Source organism: Parastagonospora nodorum (assembly GCF_000146915.1).
Source record: "Parastagonospora nodorum SN15 chromosome Unknown scaffold_8, whole genome shotgun sequence".
NCBI lineage: Eukaryota > Fungi > Ascomycota > Dothideomycetes > Pleosporales > Phaeosphaeriaceae > Parastagonospora > Parastagonospora nodorum.
In genome coordinates, this window is record NW_001884556.1 from 1,068,243 (window position 1) to 1,082,795 (window position 14,553).

The following is a 14,553-nucleotide window of genomic DNA, read 5'->3' on the forward strand; positions in this document are numbered from 1 at the left end:
CTGGTAATGTCGCCATGTCTACTGGGAGCGGTAACTCGAGATGCCTGTGTAATAAAGCCAGTATTTCGAAATGTGGAGCACCACGAGATTATGTAGTCAGCGCTCAACCGCGTCTGTGTCATGGAGTACACATCTTATCCGCATGCTCATGGCACACAAACCTGAGACAGTCCAATCAAGTGCAATGATACGCAATGCTCGCCTTTCGGCCAAATCCTCCTTGGGAGGTGCATAGGCGCCATGGATAGGATTACAGCGCCGCATATAGTATAGCGGGTTCACCATGAACTGCTCTTATCATTCGGCTCTCCCCCAGAATTGCCAAGAAGTGGTGGATATGCCAAGGTTGCGGCAGTGCGGAAGCCAGGTGTGTATCTCTTGGCGAGAGATAACGGCTCGTGGGGAACGCGAGTTGTGTGAGGAATTGTAACTGAGTGGAGGGTGACGTGAGAATACCCGCCCTACTTTGAAATAAGATCCCAGCACTTGCGCATGCCAGTGGACAGTGTTTGTTCATCCATAGACTCGGTTTCCACCCATCTCCGAGCGGGCGGGCCAACGTCATCAGAGACGAAACCTTCGATGTCGTCGCAGGCAATGCTGAATTGATGGACGTGCATGGTCAGTCTGATGTGTGTGAAGACGTGGACCAATGATGGGAAAGCGGCGACATGAACTGCGTCGCCCGCATCAACGTCGCCAATGCTAAGGCTTGATAAGTACTTCTGCGCCGACGCTTTACGAGACGCAGGTGTACTTTTTGATGCTGACAAGGTACATTGCGGGAATTGCCTAGATATGAAAAGTTAGTTGGGAACCAGTGATAAGGTAATTGAGAGCCGAAAGTACGGCCTATCGCCATTCGCTGCGCATCGAATCGAAAGAGGAAAGATTTCCATAAGCCACGCGATACGTACCACAGGGATGCCAGGAGACCTTGCGAACCGGTTAGCATGGATGTAAAGTCGGGGTTGAATTCTCAAGTTTCATACCTTTGGCTGGCCTCTGTTCAATCAGCCATTTGCTGTTCCCTGTTGATGGACGTAATTCAACGACACATACGACACACTCTTCCTCCGTGGCTTTCTTCTTGGCCACTTTCTTGGGAAACAGTGAGCAATACATCACCGTTGATTTCATGATTGATGTTGCCACAGGATCAGACAAGGAAGCCTTCCGTTTTTTGGAGCTCAGATGGTCCGAGCCTTCAGTTGCAATCTCGTCATCCTCGCAATCTGTGGTCGGTTGTGGTTCGGTCTTCCCAATAGCAAAGTATTGCGAAATCTTGTTGCTCTGCTTCGTGTTGGCCTTCCGCTTCTTGGTTGCCTTTGGTGTCTCAATATCCTCAGTCTCTTCTGTAATTGTTGCCAGGTCCTCGGTATCCAGTAACTCGCATAAGGTGCATGCATCTTCAATATCAGGTATCACTGTTGGCGACTGGCGTTTGGTCGACAGCGCCTGGCCTTCACTGTAGACCCTACAGGTCGCTTGTATCGGGCAATCAGCGCACTGTGGCTTCGGCGTGCATACCGTAGAGCCTAGCTCCATAAGCGCTTGGTTCCACTGTCCTGGCACTTCGCTTACACCTGCATCCGACAGGCCGGAAACGTGCTTGATCAGGCGGTCAGCTTCCTCCCACAAAACGTCAGTAGCCTTCTTGTCTTTCCCATCCATGTAAAGACCGAGTTGTCGACTGAGCACTCTGATCACGTTTCCATCGAGTACCGGCTCCGGCTCCCCAAACGCAATGCTAGATACAGCACCTGCAGTGTATCTACCAATACCAGGAAATTCTTGCAGATCGACTGCTTTGCTCGGGAGAGGACAAGTTGAGCCAGCAGATTGCGCTATCATGGCTTTTGCGCCTTCATGAAGTCGCGTTGCTCGTGAATAATAGCCCAGTCCCTTCCACGCTGCAAGAACATCATCGTGGTTTGCGTCGGCAAGATCTTGTACTGTCGGCCATTTTGAAATCCAGTTGTTGAAGTAAGGAATCACAGTGGACACTCTTGTCTGCTGAAGCACTGCATTAAAGTTAGGAAAAAACGCCATGGCTAGATGGATAAGGTGAGGGCACGTGACTTGATAGGGAGGTGCGCTCGCAAACTGGCAGGTAAACTTACTGACTTCACTGACCCAAACCTCATACGCTCTCTTGCCTAGTACTGTTCCTAGCTCTTCCGCTTTTCCTTCGTAGTCCTTTGGATCGATCCATGTCTTCCGCCAAGGCATACTGCGCGTCTCTTCGACGCCTTTGAACCAGCTCAGCAACCCATCACAAGCCTTTCTATCGTCAAGCAGGAGTGGATAGTGGTATGACGCATGATGCACGCGTGAAGGTGGTAGAGCTATTGATGTAATCCCTTCAGGTATCGGAATAGTGTGTGTCTTGGCAGTCTTGCTGTTTTTCGGCTTGCCTATCATCACAGGCTTCTTTCGTGGTGCCATAGTGCGACGTATCTTTGAGGCGAGTATTCTGTCGAGTCAAGGTTCTGATACGTTCTGTGATGTACGCGCTTGAAGATGTCGAGAGCAGAGATCGATCGCGCTAGAGACGCGTGCTAGCGTGACAAAATCGGCCCTAATGCTCCCGTCCTAAAGTCATAGATGTCAGCTTCTCAGGTCTCTCCTCAACCGCAATTTCCTTTATTCATAGAGACCCCTGAAGCTATTCATTATTATTAATACAAACCCTAGATAGTTTCACGACCAATTCGACCAGGAGACAAAACTCAGAGCATGGGTCGTGGAAGACACCGAAATATATGAATACAAAACATCTTTTAATCGATTCTCAATCCGGCGGCCCCTGCTTCGCCATTCTATTTTCACCATCACTCCCACCTGCATCCTCACCCGCCTTCCTCCCCTCCATAACAACCATAGCCCCCAATCCCCCCATCTCGCACGCAACCTCCTTCCTCCTCTCCAACCGCACCAGACTCTCACACAGCCTATCAAGCAACCACTCACTTTCCGTCACCCCACTCATCATCGGACTATCATCGCCAATCCAATCCCAATTAACCAATCCCTCTTCATTCAGCGTGCCAGTATTGCTAATCGTCGTGCCCAAATCGCGATCCAGCCGTTCAGGCGTCGTCAGCCGAACAAGGCGCGTGAACTCAACCCATTCTTCGTAGGTGTAACGTTTGGGCTGCGGAAGGCGGAAGTCGAGAGATACTTTCTTGATGCTGAGGGCGAGGCGGCGGGATAAAGATGCTTGGGTGGGAGGCGTGGATGCGTCGTTTTCGGCTTCGGCGGCGAGTGTAGGGATTGTGGGGTTTTGTGTGAGTTCGAGATCCGGGTCTTTGGGGTCTGTGTTGGAGGGAGCATTCGTGGCGCTGTCATTGCGCGGGTCGGCGACGTCGAAGCCTTTGCGGAGGCGGCGTTTGGATTCGTGGGATTCGATGCGGTGTTGGAGCCAGGTTAGGAGCCAGGGGTGCTTTTCGACGAAGGCGCGCCATATACCTATGTTCAGTGTCAGTCTGTATCGATGATCGTGCATGACAATGAGAACCAACCTTCTTTGGGCAGCACAGTAAAGTCCGCCAATTCGTCGCTCCACTTCTTGAACTTCGCAACCACTGTGTCACCCAAATCCGAAACCAAAATAGTCATGGTTGGTACAGCAACCAAACTCCAAATCACAAAGAAACAGCGACCAGCATTCGATTTTGGCGCAAGATCTCCATATCCGATCGTCAACAAACTAATGTAGCAGAAATACAGGGCTTGGAAATATGTCAATCCCTGTGTCTCTTTCTCCGCCTGCCAGAAGACAACAGCTCCGGCACACCAAAGGATCGAAAAAACAGTGACAGACCAAAATAGCGCCATCCATCTCCTGAACTTCTTACTGTCCGCTTGGATCTGGCGCATGGCATCAAAACGGTCCTTTTCTTCCTTAAGTAGCATGAGCTTCGGTTTCCTGTTTATCTTCAACGCATCCGGCACAACACTGCGAGAAAACGTGGTCGCTCGCGCGACTGAGTTGCCCATGGCTGTGCGTAAAGGTCGCGGATCTGCCGGCTTGCTAATTTTTGGAAAGTTTCGTGTGCGTTTACGAATGAGATGATGTGCATTATGCTCCTGATGACGGAGGTCAAAGGAGTTGGTAACAGTACGCTCCAGAGCCTTTTCGCGCATGCGGTCGACATGTTTCTGAATGACGTTTTCTTCGCCGATTTCGCGGACGGCCTTGTATAGAGACGACACGATAAGGGCGAGCGTGATGATACCACCGACCGAGTATGGGAACACGATGCCTCGACCGACATCAGTGGTAGGTACTAGATCGCCAAAGCCGACGGTGAGGATGGTGACGTCGCAGAAGTAAAGTGCGTCTGGGAAGCCCCAATCATCTTCGCCAGCTTCCTTTTCTATCTTAGAGAACACAGCTGCGCCACCTGCGAGCCAGACAAAGAAAGCCATACTTTGTAGGATTAGTGTACGTTGGCTGTCACTTAGTTGGAAGTTTTCTGGATAGTGCCCGAGGAAGTAGCCAAGCATATTGACCATCAAGACCATGGAGCACACGGTATAGAGAACTGCAGCAGCAATGGCGTACCAGAAGCCTTGAGTGTCTATTGAGCATTAGCCAAGCTGTTACCATTCACAAATACAGTCTCAGATTCGGCTCGAGAGTCTCAGGATAACAAGAAAACAACACTTACTATACATAAGTCAGCTTATCAAGTACAGTAGAATCTCAAACTTTCAACTCACCATCCCTCATTTGGCCTCTCAGGCGGCACATAAACATGCATACACGCCGTAATCGCAATCAAAAACCCTGAAGAAAGATACCAACAAACAATTGACGCCGGTAGCGCCACAATATATCTAATCCGCTGCGTGAAGTTCAATAACAGAAACAAATTCCCCAAGAACCCGGATATCAGCGAGGCGACATTGATCCAGTAGCACCATCGCGGATCAGCATACGGCACCCCGTCGAAATCAGACACGAAGCTGCCGTCCAGGTAGTTGGTTTGGCGCCAGCTAGTTACGAGGGCGGCAATGGAGGAGACGTTGGCGAGGGGGCCGAGGGTCGCGGCGAGGAGTGGGATCCCGGTGCTGGCGAACCACCAGTCGCTGTCTGAGGATTGGGTGCGGCGTCTGAAGATGTTCCACCAGCGATGTTTCTCCTTTGAACTGTTGTTGAGCGTGTTCCCACCACACGCATCATCGGTCGTGTTCGACGGCATCACCGCGGCAGGCGCATCGTATGTTAGAAAGTCTCACGGCCCTTGGAAGATGTCAAAGGGCGAAGCGATCGGGAGTGAACAAGAGAGTTTGGAAGTTTTCTCAACAACGAATGGAGGCGACACTAGCTAGCGTCTACGCGGGACAGCGCGGAATGACAGTCAGGCGCTTGGGGCGCATGTCGTTTTAACATTGTTGTTGGTTTCATGGGACAGCAGGCATCCTGTACGAGTCGAGGCCGTGGATTGCGCATGGCTTCCCAGCTGGACGTTAGACGTGGGGTAGCGCGGAGGCTTAGCGTCGATCGGTGGAGGCTTGTTTGCGTATGCCAAGGCGTTGTCATTGAGGGGGCGTGAATGTACACTAATTGCACGGAAACAGCCAATGACACCTCAAACCAGCAATGTGCATGTGCAAAAGTGTCAAAGGGAAGGGACAAGACGAGATGGTTGTATTTCATAACTTATTCATTTTTTGGATATATGTACAGAAGTAAGTATCACAAGCTGACGAAACTATGCCTTGAGCTTCTCTGTGAGCTCTGGTACTTTCTCGAACAAATCACCAACGAGGCCGACGTCTGCGACCTGGAAGATAGGCGCCTCAGGGTCCTTGTTGATGGCTGCGATGACCTTGCTGTCCTTCATACCAGCCAAATGCTGAATTGCACCAGAAATACCAGCGCAGAGGTACAGCTGTGGCGCAACGTTCTTTCCAGTCTGTCCAACCTGCAAACTGTTGTCTGCAAAGCCACTGTCGACTGCGGCTCTTGACGCGCCGATAGCAGCACCAAGCGCATCGGCTAGCGGCGGCATGAGCTTGTCGAATTCCTCCTTGGACTTGAGACCACGGCCTCCTGACACAACCTTCTCTGCTGAACCGAGATCGGGACGGTCAGACTTCGCAAGGTCTTCGGATATCCATTCTGTGGGGCTTTCGGCCTTGGGGTCAACGCCCTCTTCTAGTGTGGCGGATCCACACTCGGTCTCGGGGGCAGGGAATGCGGTGCCGCGAACGGTAATGATCTTGATGCTGTCGCTCGATTGGACTGTCATGATGGCGTTACCGGCATAGATCGGGCGTACAAATGCTGCGTGCTGTCAACACCACATCTCTGAAGTCTGCGAGACACCCCACTTACTGTCTTCGCCCTCAATAGCCGTGATGTCTGAGATCTGCTGGGTATCTAGAAGAGCTGATACTCGTGGCATCAGGTTCTTTCCAAAAGCAGAGTGTCCGGCAACAACATGTGTATATCCGCCCTTCTTTATGTTCTCGACCAAGAGTGGCGCATAGTTCTCAGGAAGACCCTACAACCACATGTCAGACATTACACCTCGACCAACCATCGCGAACCTCTGACCTTGTCGTATGCTCCATTCTCCACGTAGATGACCTTCTCAATGCCCTTTGCCTTTCCAATCTCTTCTGCGACCGACTTGACCCCACTTCCAGCGATGAATGCTGTTATTGAGCCTCCAATCTTGGTTCCCGCTGTGACTGCTGCTAAAGATGCCGGCTGGAATTTTCCATCTTTTTGCTCGAGGACGGCAAATGTGGAGGCTAATCGTGCGAAGGCAGAGTATTGTGGAACGGCGATGGGATGTGACCGTCGGAGCTGTGTGCGGGCTGCTCGCAAGACCGAGCTACGTGCTGCAGGCAACATGATGTTCTAAAAGGGAAATAACACACCAGAAGAAGAGGAAATGGGGTCGTGGGGTATCACGTCGATTGTCGCAGAGCAATGCAAAGGTATTGCCTTCAAGACTGCGGAGCACAATGACCTCGGCCTGTCAAGGTTGGATATCCGGCGCTAGCCCTCGCATCGATTCGGAGCGAGCTGCAGGCACGTGTTGCGACCGCTCCATAACTTCAAATCCCGTGAACCTCCATGTTCCAGACGTTCCTCCATCTTCAGAACGGATGATTCGAAAATATGGTTATGTGAACACCCCCAACGACTAATCGTGTCTTAGGTTTAGCTGAAATCATGACCGCCACCATGAGAGCCGAACAATCGATACTCTTTGGTTCGGAAGTATCTGGGTCCCCATGGAGATTCTGCACCTGCGGATCTGGGACCACACATAGATACGATAGAAATTTTTCATACACTCTCTTCAACTCTTCCTATTCTGAACGGACATCAGTAAAGGGCTATGACTCTCACTACATCCTATTCTGCTTTCCATGTGGATGGCTCTGGGCCACACGAAGACTTACTTACCACCCTTATCAGACCGGTAGAGAGTTTATTCGCGCGATGCACGGTTTACTTCAGAGAATGGCGAAACGAACGCACGGCAAAGCGCCATTACTTGGAGAATACTCAGTCAAATCGACTTTACCGTTTGCCGCAAGAGCTGATTGATCTCATCACCACCCAGTTAGATGAGGTCGACTACTCTAGTCTACAGGCAGCGTGCTGTTGTACTCCTCCACCACGGATACCATTCTCAGCGCAAGGGCGAGCGCAGTTTGTGGCACGACTTCATCGGGATTTTCTCACCCGGACAGAAGCAAGAGAAGCAGCAACCCCGCAACGATGGCTCACTAAGCTGTTCTGTAGCTCGTGTATGGAATGCCACGCGCGTTCCTGCTTCTCTCCTGTAAACATCATCGCACCGACCTTTGAACGTATATGCATAGGGGCTGCAGGTCGCATACGCATATGCGAGCATGCAACCCTCACACTCGAAGAGATCCGCAAGATACCGACTTTCACTTTCCTCCAACGGGTTTGGCGGTTAGTTTCTGGCATTCCTGACCCAGTATATTGCGGTCATCCGAACCACAGACAAGGTATATTTTCCAGGGCGCCCGAGGTTGACCCTACTCGCAACCGCATCTCACGCATAGAATATTTGCCTCGAGTTAGCTATGATCGCCCGTTGACGGCCCAGATGATCAGAGAGGCATTAACCAAACGTATTATGTACATCTGTCCACACTTGACATCAGACAGCGAGAGGGCTATCTCGTTACTTATGCAGTGGTCCTGGCTGGTGGAGAAGGGACCTGATACGAGGATGCAGGAAGGAGTCGACCTCAGGCCGCAGTATGGCCGCATGTGGCAGTCGAATGCAATTGGAAAGTGTCTTGAGCGCGACTGTTTCATAAAATTCGCCATTGGGGGTTCGCTGCTCGATCAAAACTTAAACATTTGGATCGATCGGGAGTATGGTGATTTGAAGAGCGCCCAGGATCCGAGGTGGTTGGCGCAGATTGAGTAAGGCAGGTGATAGACGGGTAAGTGGGAATACGTAGCCCGGAGTCACGACTGGTTGAGACGCCGGGCACATACAGAGTCCAAGTGTTCTACATAGGTTCTCCACTGTTGGGGAGCTGCCAAATATCAAGGTAGCCTGTATGGCTTCACAAGATTATTCGATGATTAGATGCGAAACACTACCTGTTAAAGGCATACAGGGTCTCCCAAAAGATTATTGCATCTTCCTTGTCAATGGGCGCTTCGTTGGCGGGCACTACAGCGCCACTTGGTGATGGTGTTGCGTACAATCTTCCTGAAGTAGCTAGATTCGTATAGAAGTGGATGCTATTTGTAGATGACATCAAAGTTTCTGGTGATTACATGCTGCTGTGAATGCATTTAGAGCACCCTAAAGATGAGGGCATGGACGCATGTCGTCGTGCACAAACTGTTGCCGCATGTGCAGGCAGCGCAGATTCGGAGCGGGCGTTGCGGTCACGTGTGGCGCTTGCTCCGTAGTCTCGGTCAGGGTTGGCGTGCGAGAGGATCGCGAAGTTAGACGCGACCCATCAACCCATCGCATCCCCTCCATCCCCACACTCCTTTGCTCTCACCACCACTGCAATCACCAGGCGCATATTCGCCGATATCGCGTCAATACCCGTGCACTTGCGCCCTACGTGCAGCATCGACGTGCGCCCAACACGTGCCAGCCCCGACGCATCGCAAGTGTTCCTGAGCACTTTTCGAAGCTATGGCCGACGACGCGACAGCGCAAGATCTTATCGCTGGGGAAGGTGCTACAGATATCAATGCTCTTGACCAAGGTACGTTACCCAAGGCGCATTGCCCTACACGTTAGTTCTGGCCGCCGCGCAAGAGATTGCGACAGTTTGGCCCGTTTCCGCCTCACTACCTCAACACCAAGACATAACGTAGACGAGCGCCATGTTCTCTTCAGACGAGCATGAGTTTGATTTTGACGCTTTGATAGACACAAGCATGATTGAAGAACCAACCATCAAAGAGTCTTCACGCGAACCTTCAGCAGCGACCCCAGCCGTGGCTTCTGACAACCCTCTCGACGCACCAGACGGCCCGCGACCGGATGCTGAAGATGCCGACGGCCAGGACGACGAGGAGATGGGCGGAACCGATGACACGAAGAAAGAGAAGGACGCCGATGGTGCTGAAGTAGTGGACCCGGAGGCGCAAGCAAAGGCTGACCTGCAATCTGCTGCACGCTCGCATTTCGTCACGCAAACATATGCGACCATCATTCCGAGCTACGCGACATGGTTCGATATGCGCTACATCGACTACCGCGAGCGCAAGGCCCTGCCCGAGTTCTTCAACAACCGCAACCGCAGCAAGACGCCCGCCGTGTACCGCGACTATCGCGACTTCATGATCAACACATACCGCTTGAACCCGTCAGAGTACCTTACCGTCACAGCATGCAGAAGGAACTTGGCTGGTGACGTTTGCGCCATCATGCGCGTACACGCCTTCCTCGAGCAGTGGGGATTGATCAACTACCAGGTATGATTTCTCCACCACGCTCCATTGCTTCACTAACAAGAGCGCAGGTCGACCCTCAAGAGCGCCCATCAAACATTGGTCCTCCATTCACCGGCCACTTCCGCGTTACCGTTGATACACCCCGAGGACTACAGCCATTCCAACCAGGCCCTGGATCCAAGGTCACTGATGGAAAGCAGCACGCCGGTACCGACCGCGCTGCGAGCCAACAGCCCACCGCAAAGAGCGAGACCAAATCGCTGGCCGGACGCAACATCTACGAGGCGAACGGCAAAGAGGCGTCAGCAGAACCCAAGGCATCGAATGGTGAGACTGTGGCGAACGGCAATTCAGCCGATGTCAAAGATCTTGAGGCTGCCGCGAAGGAGCCCATCAAGGTGATCAACTGCTTCAGCTGCGGCGTCGAATGCACCCGTGTACATTTCCACGAGACCAGCACTCCGGAAGCAGCTGGACAAACCAAGAGTGTAGGCGGCTTGAAGCGGGTCGTCTGCCCAAGATGTTACTCGGAGGCTAATTTCCCCGGTAATACGTCAAGCGCAAACTACGTCAAGGTCTCCAACCCAGAGTACTCACCAGCGCCAGACGGCGAGGAGAAATGGTCTGAAGAGGAGGTCCTGTTGCTGCTCGAAGGTCTGGAGGAGTTTGATGATGACTGGAACCGAGTCGCCGACCATGTCCAGACCAAGACTCGCGAGCAGTGTGTGATGAAGTTCCTGCAACTCGAGATTGAAGACAAGTACATTGAGGCAGACGTGCCATCAAATGAGCCTGCTGCACCATCGATGAAGTTCCTAAAGGATCTGGAGTACCTCAACGCAGGCCGTGCGCCAATCCACCACGCTGAAAACCCTGTCCTGAGTGTCGTCAGCTTCCTCGCTGGTCTTGCACCCGCGAACGTTACTGAAGCCGCCGTCGCCTCGGGCCGCAGCGTCACGGAGATGAAGCGCATCCTCCAAGACAAGATCAACAAGACCCCCACCGCGCCCTCAGAAAAGGGCAAGGAGAAGGAAGGCGAGACCGCGACTGCATCATCAGACGTCAAGCCCGAAGGCAGCGCCGACGCCATGGACGTCGACTCCTCCACCGCCCTCACCACAAAGGACACCAGCACCCCGTCCGACCCGTCCAACCCGCTCGTCACCCTCCCCTTCGCCCTCTCCGCCGCACGCGCCTCGGCCCTCGCCTCCCACGAGGAGCGCCACATCACGCGCCTCGTGTCTGGCACCGTCAACCTACAACTGCAAAAACTCCAGCTCAAGCTCGCGCACTTCAACGACTTTGAGAAACTCCTCTCTGCTGAGCGCCGCGATCTCCAGCGCCGCCGCCAGCAGCTCTTCATGGACCGCCTCAACTTCCAGCGCCGAGTTCGCGCGCTCGAAGACGCGACGAAGAAAATTGCGGCTACCGCGGGAGCGCAGCCGGATGAGGCGATGGAGAGGCTTGCGGAGGCGATGCGTGCGTTTGGCGTGGGCAAGGGCGAGGATGGCATGGGGACGAAGAGGGATAGTGTCGATGAAGGGGTGCAGCCTGTTGCGGAGGGTGCAGAGGGGTATGCGAAGATGGAGATTTAGGTGCGAGAGGGTCATGAAGGGTAAGGGGAGGGGGGAGGTGTTTTTGGCGCAGAGCCTTCTCGAGGACAGGATGAATACTTTGGCTTGGCTTTTCCTTAATTCTTGCTTTTCTTTTACGGTATTACCTGGCTGAAATAAAGACAAAGTCCTCCTTTTTTTGTGTACTGTTTAGGATCTGTCTCGGGTACCCAGTTTACATGTGTTTGTTATGCATTGCATTTGCACACTGGACGTCTGATGATGCGGTGTATACCTCCAGGACACCAAATCGTCACATGACCGACCGTTGCAATATCCGCGCTAATCATCATCCTCTACAATCAAGGGACACCTAACACTCTCCTGGCCGTCTGAGAATGCTGTGAATATGTTCAGGATACAGTACCGTCTTACCTCATCATCGCGCTCTCGTTTATCGAGCAACTCACACTCTCGCACTAGCACTCATCCTAACACTGGAACACTTGTCGTATTGTACTGTACATGGCTTCTCAGCACCACATGATACATGATACATATTATACAGCTTGCATGCCTCCCATTCCACATACTCCAAACCATGCACATGCAACCGTCTACTATAATACACTTCCCTGTCTGTTTCCTGCTTTACCTCCCATCATGTGCCGCCTTAGGCACCAGCTCCTCGCTCTCACTCACGGGCTCCTCCTTCGCATCAGGCTTGTAGTTATCCGGCACGAGGCCTAGATTATTCTTCGTCTCGGCGGGTTTTGAATCGGATCCACTGGATACAGTGGATTTGGCGGCGGTGGTGGAGGAGGGTTTTGAATCGGGTTCGCCGGAGAGCTTGGCTTTTTCGGAGGCGCCGGTTTCGCGGGGTTTCGAAGAAGGCGCGGGCGTGGAGTCGGAGTACGCTGCTGTGGGTGTGGATTCGGATTGAGGCTGTGGTTGCGGTTGTCCAGGAGCAGGAAGATCCTCTCCTTCATCTTCATCGCCCTCGAGTTCCGAGCCATATACCTCCGGGTACTCGCGGAAGCAGTTCTGCATGTCCCTGCCTCATAATTAGCCCTGTAACACGTCTCCTAAACGTCCGTCAACTTACTTGAACTTGTCAATACAATCCATGCCCTTGGGCTCTTCCTCCGAGTACACAAAGCAGCTAAACGCCGCCTTGAACTGCTCGCCACACGGGCCTGTCGCCATGCCGCCCAGGCACGGGCAGTCCCAGTTGATCTCGCCTGTCTCGGGATTGAAGGCGCCTTGCTGGTCGGCTTCGCCTTCGAGGCCTTGCATGCCACCCTCTCCGCCATCTTGCTGTGTACTTTGAGCTTCTTTCTGCGCCTGCGCCTGCGCATCGAGTTGAGCTTGCACGGCCTTGCGCTTCTCGCGCTCGGCAGCTATAGATTCAATGGTGGGGAGGTGTTCGGATTCCGTCTCGGTTTCGGGGAGGGCTTGGACGGGATCTGCCATGTTATCAGCAACAACTCCCACCATTGCCAGTGCCATTGTTACATACGTTGTGGTTCTTCAGCAAAAACATCCGTGTTGTTGTAGTAGTAGTATATGATTGTGCCTGCGATACCGAAGCGCGCCACCAGGCTCTTCCAGCTTCTTGACTTTTGCGTTGGGGGAGCTGTGCTGATGAAGCGCCGCGTGGGCGCAATGGTTCGTGGGAGCGCTGAACGCGCAATTAACCGTGGGGCCGCTCGGTACATGGTGCTGGAGTGAAATTGACTGAAAGAGAGACAAGGAAATTCGAAGGCGTGTTGGACGTGGACGGACCTCGCGTCGTGACGTAGAACTTTCCATGTTGCACTAGATTTCTAAGCTAGCGCTGCCGTACCTGGCGTGTCGATCACGTGCTGCAGTCCGTCATCCCGGTCCCGCCGCTGATCAACGCAAGACCGCAAGCACAGGCGTCATTATGATTATGGGTATGGTCATTTCAAGTGAGAGAATTGGCTGTTGAAATGTGGGTATAATTGAATAGTGAACCTCCGTATGTACAGAGAAGACTCGCTAGAGCTACCAACTCCAGGCTAGAACGAGATGAGAGCGTTGTGCCTGCTATAGTACTGTTGCCAAATTCCAAAGATAGTTCAACTGCTCTTAAAGCCGTTTGGGCTGGTGTGGGCTTTTTTACGCAGGCATCGTCAAAGCCTACAAGCTGTAGAGAAGAGAGCGGAAAGCATGGAGGTCGGAAAGGAAGTATCTTCGACGACACACCCTTTAGTTCTTTGGTGGGTAGCGCTTGAAGAAGTACCTGATCCGTGTTAGAAGTTACACTGCCACATCCAATACCTGCCACTTACTGCGAGACGTAGTAGTCGCCAACACCAAACAGACCGAGGACGCCCACCCAAGCCGCAACAAGCTTTCCAGTAAGCTCTCCACGAGCATACTTTCTGTACGCGCCAATACCCAGAGCAGTCGCAACGACAGCAGCACCAATGGCATTGCCCAACACAACTGGGTTGTCTGCGTTCTTTCGTGCCTTGTCCTTTGCAGCGTCCTTCTTAGCGGCGGCCTTGTCCTTGAGGCGCCTGGCCTCCTCGTGCATCTCCTCTTCACGCTGCTGGCGCTCGGACTGGGGTGTCAGTCTTTACGGACTGGCTCTCGTAGTCGGAGGGGACCGAGGAGATGTGTGGGCTGTCGACATCGACGAGGGAGGACACGCTCTCGTCACCGTGCTCAACCTCGGGCATGGCTGGTGCACGACTAATACACTGTCAGTGTACGCTCTTTCGCATTTTAATCCTCGTTTTGTAGCGGTGTAGCTTTGGCATGCGAATAATTATGTGAGCTGCATAATGGCGGTGGGTGCAAAGCGCACAATCGGTAGGCATTGTCTAGAAAATAAAAGTAGGACTACTCACGCCTACAACAAAGTTAGCTAGTGCTCTACGGACATCTAGTTTCTGCTATACTGACTTCCTCTGGGCTCTGCTTGGGGCCCTTGGCCGCCATATCTGCGTACGACATTCTGGCTGAGTGGTGGAGTAGTGGGATGTCGAAAGACTCTGAAAGAGAAAGTGGGAAGAATTAGAGTCTGTAGGA

At 52.8% G+C, this 14,553-nt stretch overlaps 7 protein-coding genes across 7 annotated transcripts; 1 reads left to right on the forward strand and 6 right to left on the reverse strand.

The window, feature by feature from the left end:
- Window positions 1–1,003: 1,003 nt before the first annotated feature.
- Window positions 1,004–2,448, reverse strand: SNOG_05954 (hypothetical protein; the record flags this gene model as incomplete). Its single annotated transcript, XM_001796292.1, has 3 exons — window positions 1,004–1,005; window positions 1,068–2,024; window positions 2,124–2,448. Coding segments are annotated over 3 exons (1,284 nt in total).
- A 521-nt stretch (window positions 2,449–2,969) lies between these two features.
- Window positions 2,970–4,434, reverse strand: SNOG_05955 (hypothetical protein; the record flags this gene model as incomplete). Its single annotated transcript, XM_001796293.1, has 3 exons — window positions 2,970–2,999; window positions 3,029–3,488; window positions 3,521–4,434. Coding segments are annotated over 2 exons (915 nt in total). The 3' UTR covers window positions 2,970–2,999; window positions 3,029–3,487.
- A 1,289-nt stretch (window positions 4,435–5,723) lies between these two features.
- Window positions 5,724–6,874, reverse strand: SNOG_05957 (hypothetical protein; the record flags this gene model as incomplete). The annotated part of the gene is given in 3 exon segments (XM_001796294.1): window positions 5,724–6,298; window positions 6,314–6,518; window positions 6,545–6,874. The coding sequence occupies 3 exon segments, from the start codon at window positions 6,872–6,874 to the stop codon at window positions 5,724–5,726; spliced, it is 1,110 nt and encodes a 369-aa protein (XP_001796346.1).
- Window positions 6,875–9,367: 2,493 nt separating this feature from the next.
- SNOG_05958 (hypothetical protein) lies at window positions 9,368–11,535 on the forward strand (the record flags this gene model as incomplete). Its single annotated transcript, XM_001796295.1, has 2 exons — window positions 9,368–9,961; window positions 10,009–11,535. The coding sequence occupies 2 exons, from the start codon at window positions 9,368–9,370 to the stop codon at window positions 11,533–11,535; spliced, it is 2,121 nt and encodes a 706-aa protein (XP_001796347.1).
- A 444-nt stretch (window positions 11,536–11,979) lies between these two features.
- Window positions 11,980–13,211, reverse strand: SNOG_05959 (hypothetical protein; the record flags this gene model as incomplete). Its single annotated transcript, XM_001796296.1, has 3 exons — window positions 11,980–12,547; window positions 12,599–12,959; window positions 13,013–13,211. The coding sequence occupies 3 exons, from the start codon at window positions 13,209–13,211 to the stop codon at window positions 12,145–12,147; spliced, it is 963 nt and encodes a 320-aa protein (XP_001796348.1). The 3' UTR covers window positions 11,980–12,144.
- A 252-nt stretch (window positions 13,212–13,463) lies between these two features.
- On the reverse strand, window positions 13,464–14,183 carry SNOG_05960 (hypothetical protein). The gene is made up of 2 exons (XM_001796297.1): window positions 13,809–14,183; window positions 13,464–13,759 (listed from the first exon to the last, which is right to left on the reverse strand). Exons 1-2 carry the CDS (start codon window positions 14,054–14,056, stop codon window positions 13,726–13,728), a joined length of 282 nt encoding a protein of 93 aa, XP_001796349.1. The 5' UTR covers window positions 14,057–14,183; the 3' UTR covers window positions 13,464–13,725.
- Window positions 14,184–14,290: 107 nt separating this feature from the next.
- Window positions 14,291–14,478, reverse strand: SNOG_05961 (hypothetical protein; the record flags this gene model as incomplete). The annotated part of the gene is made up of 3 exons (XM_001796298.1): window positions 14,291–14,345; window positions 14,373–14,374; window positions 14,428–14,478. The coding sequence occupies 3 exons, from the start codon at window positions 14,476–14,478 to the stop codon at window positions 14,291–14,293; spliced, it is 108 nt and encodes a 35-aa protein (XP_001796350.1).
- Between the last annotated feature and the right edge of the window lie 75 nt (window positions 14,479–14,553).

Bases quoted from the DNA above. Each gene is read 5' to 3' on its own strand.
- SNOG_05960 (XM_001796297.1), bottom strand. From the start codon at position 14,056: ATGCACGAGGAGGCCAGGCGCCTCAAGGACAAGGCCGCCGCTAAGAAG. The intron at 13,760-13,808 runs GTAAGTGGCAGG...AACACGGATCAG, and splicing joins GGCGACTACTACGTCTCGCA to GTACTTCTTCAAGCGCTACC.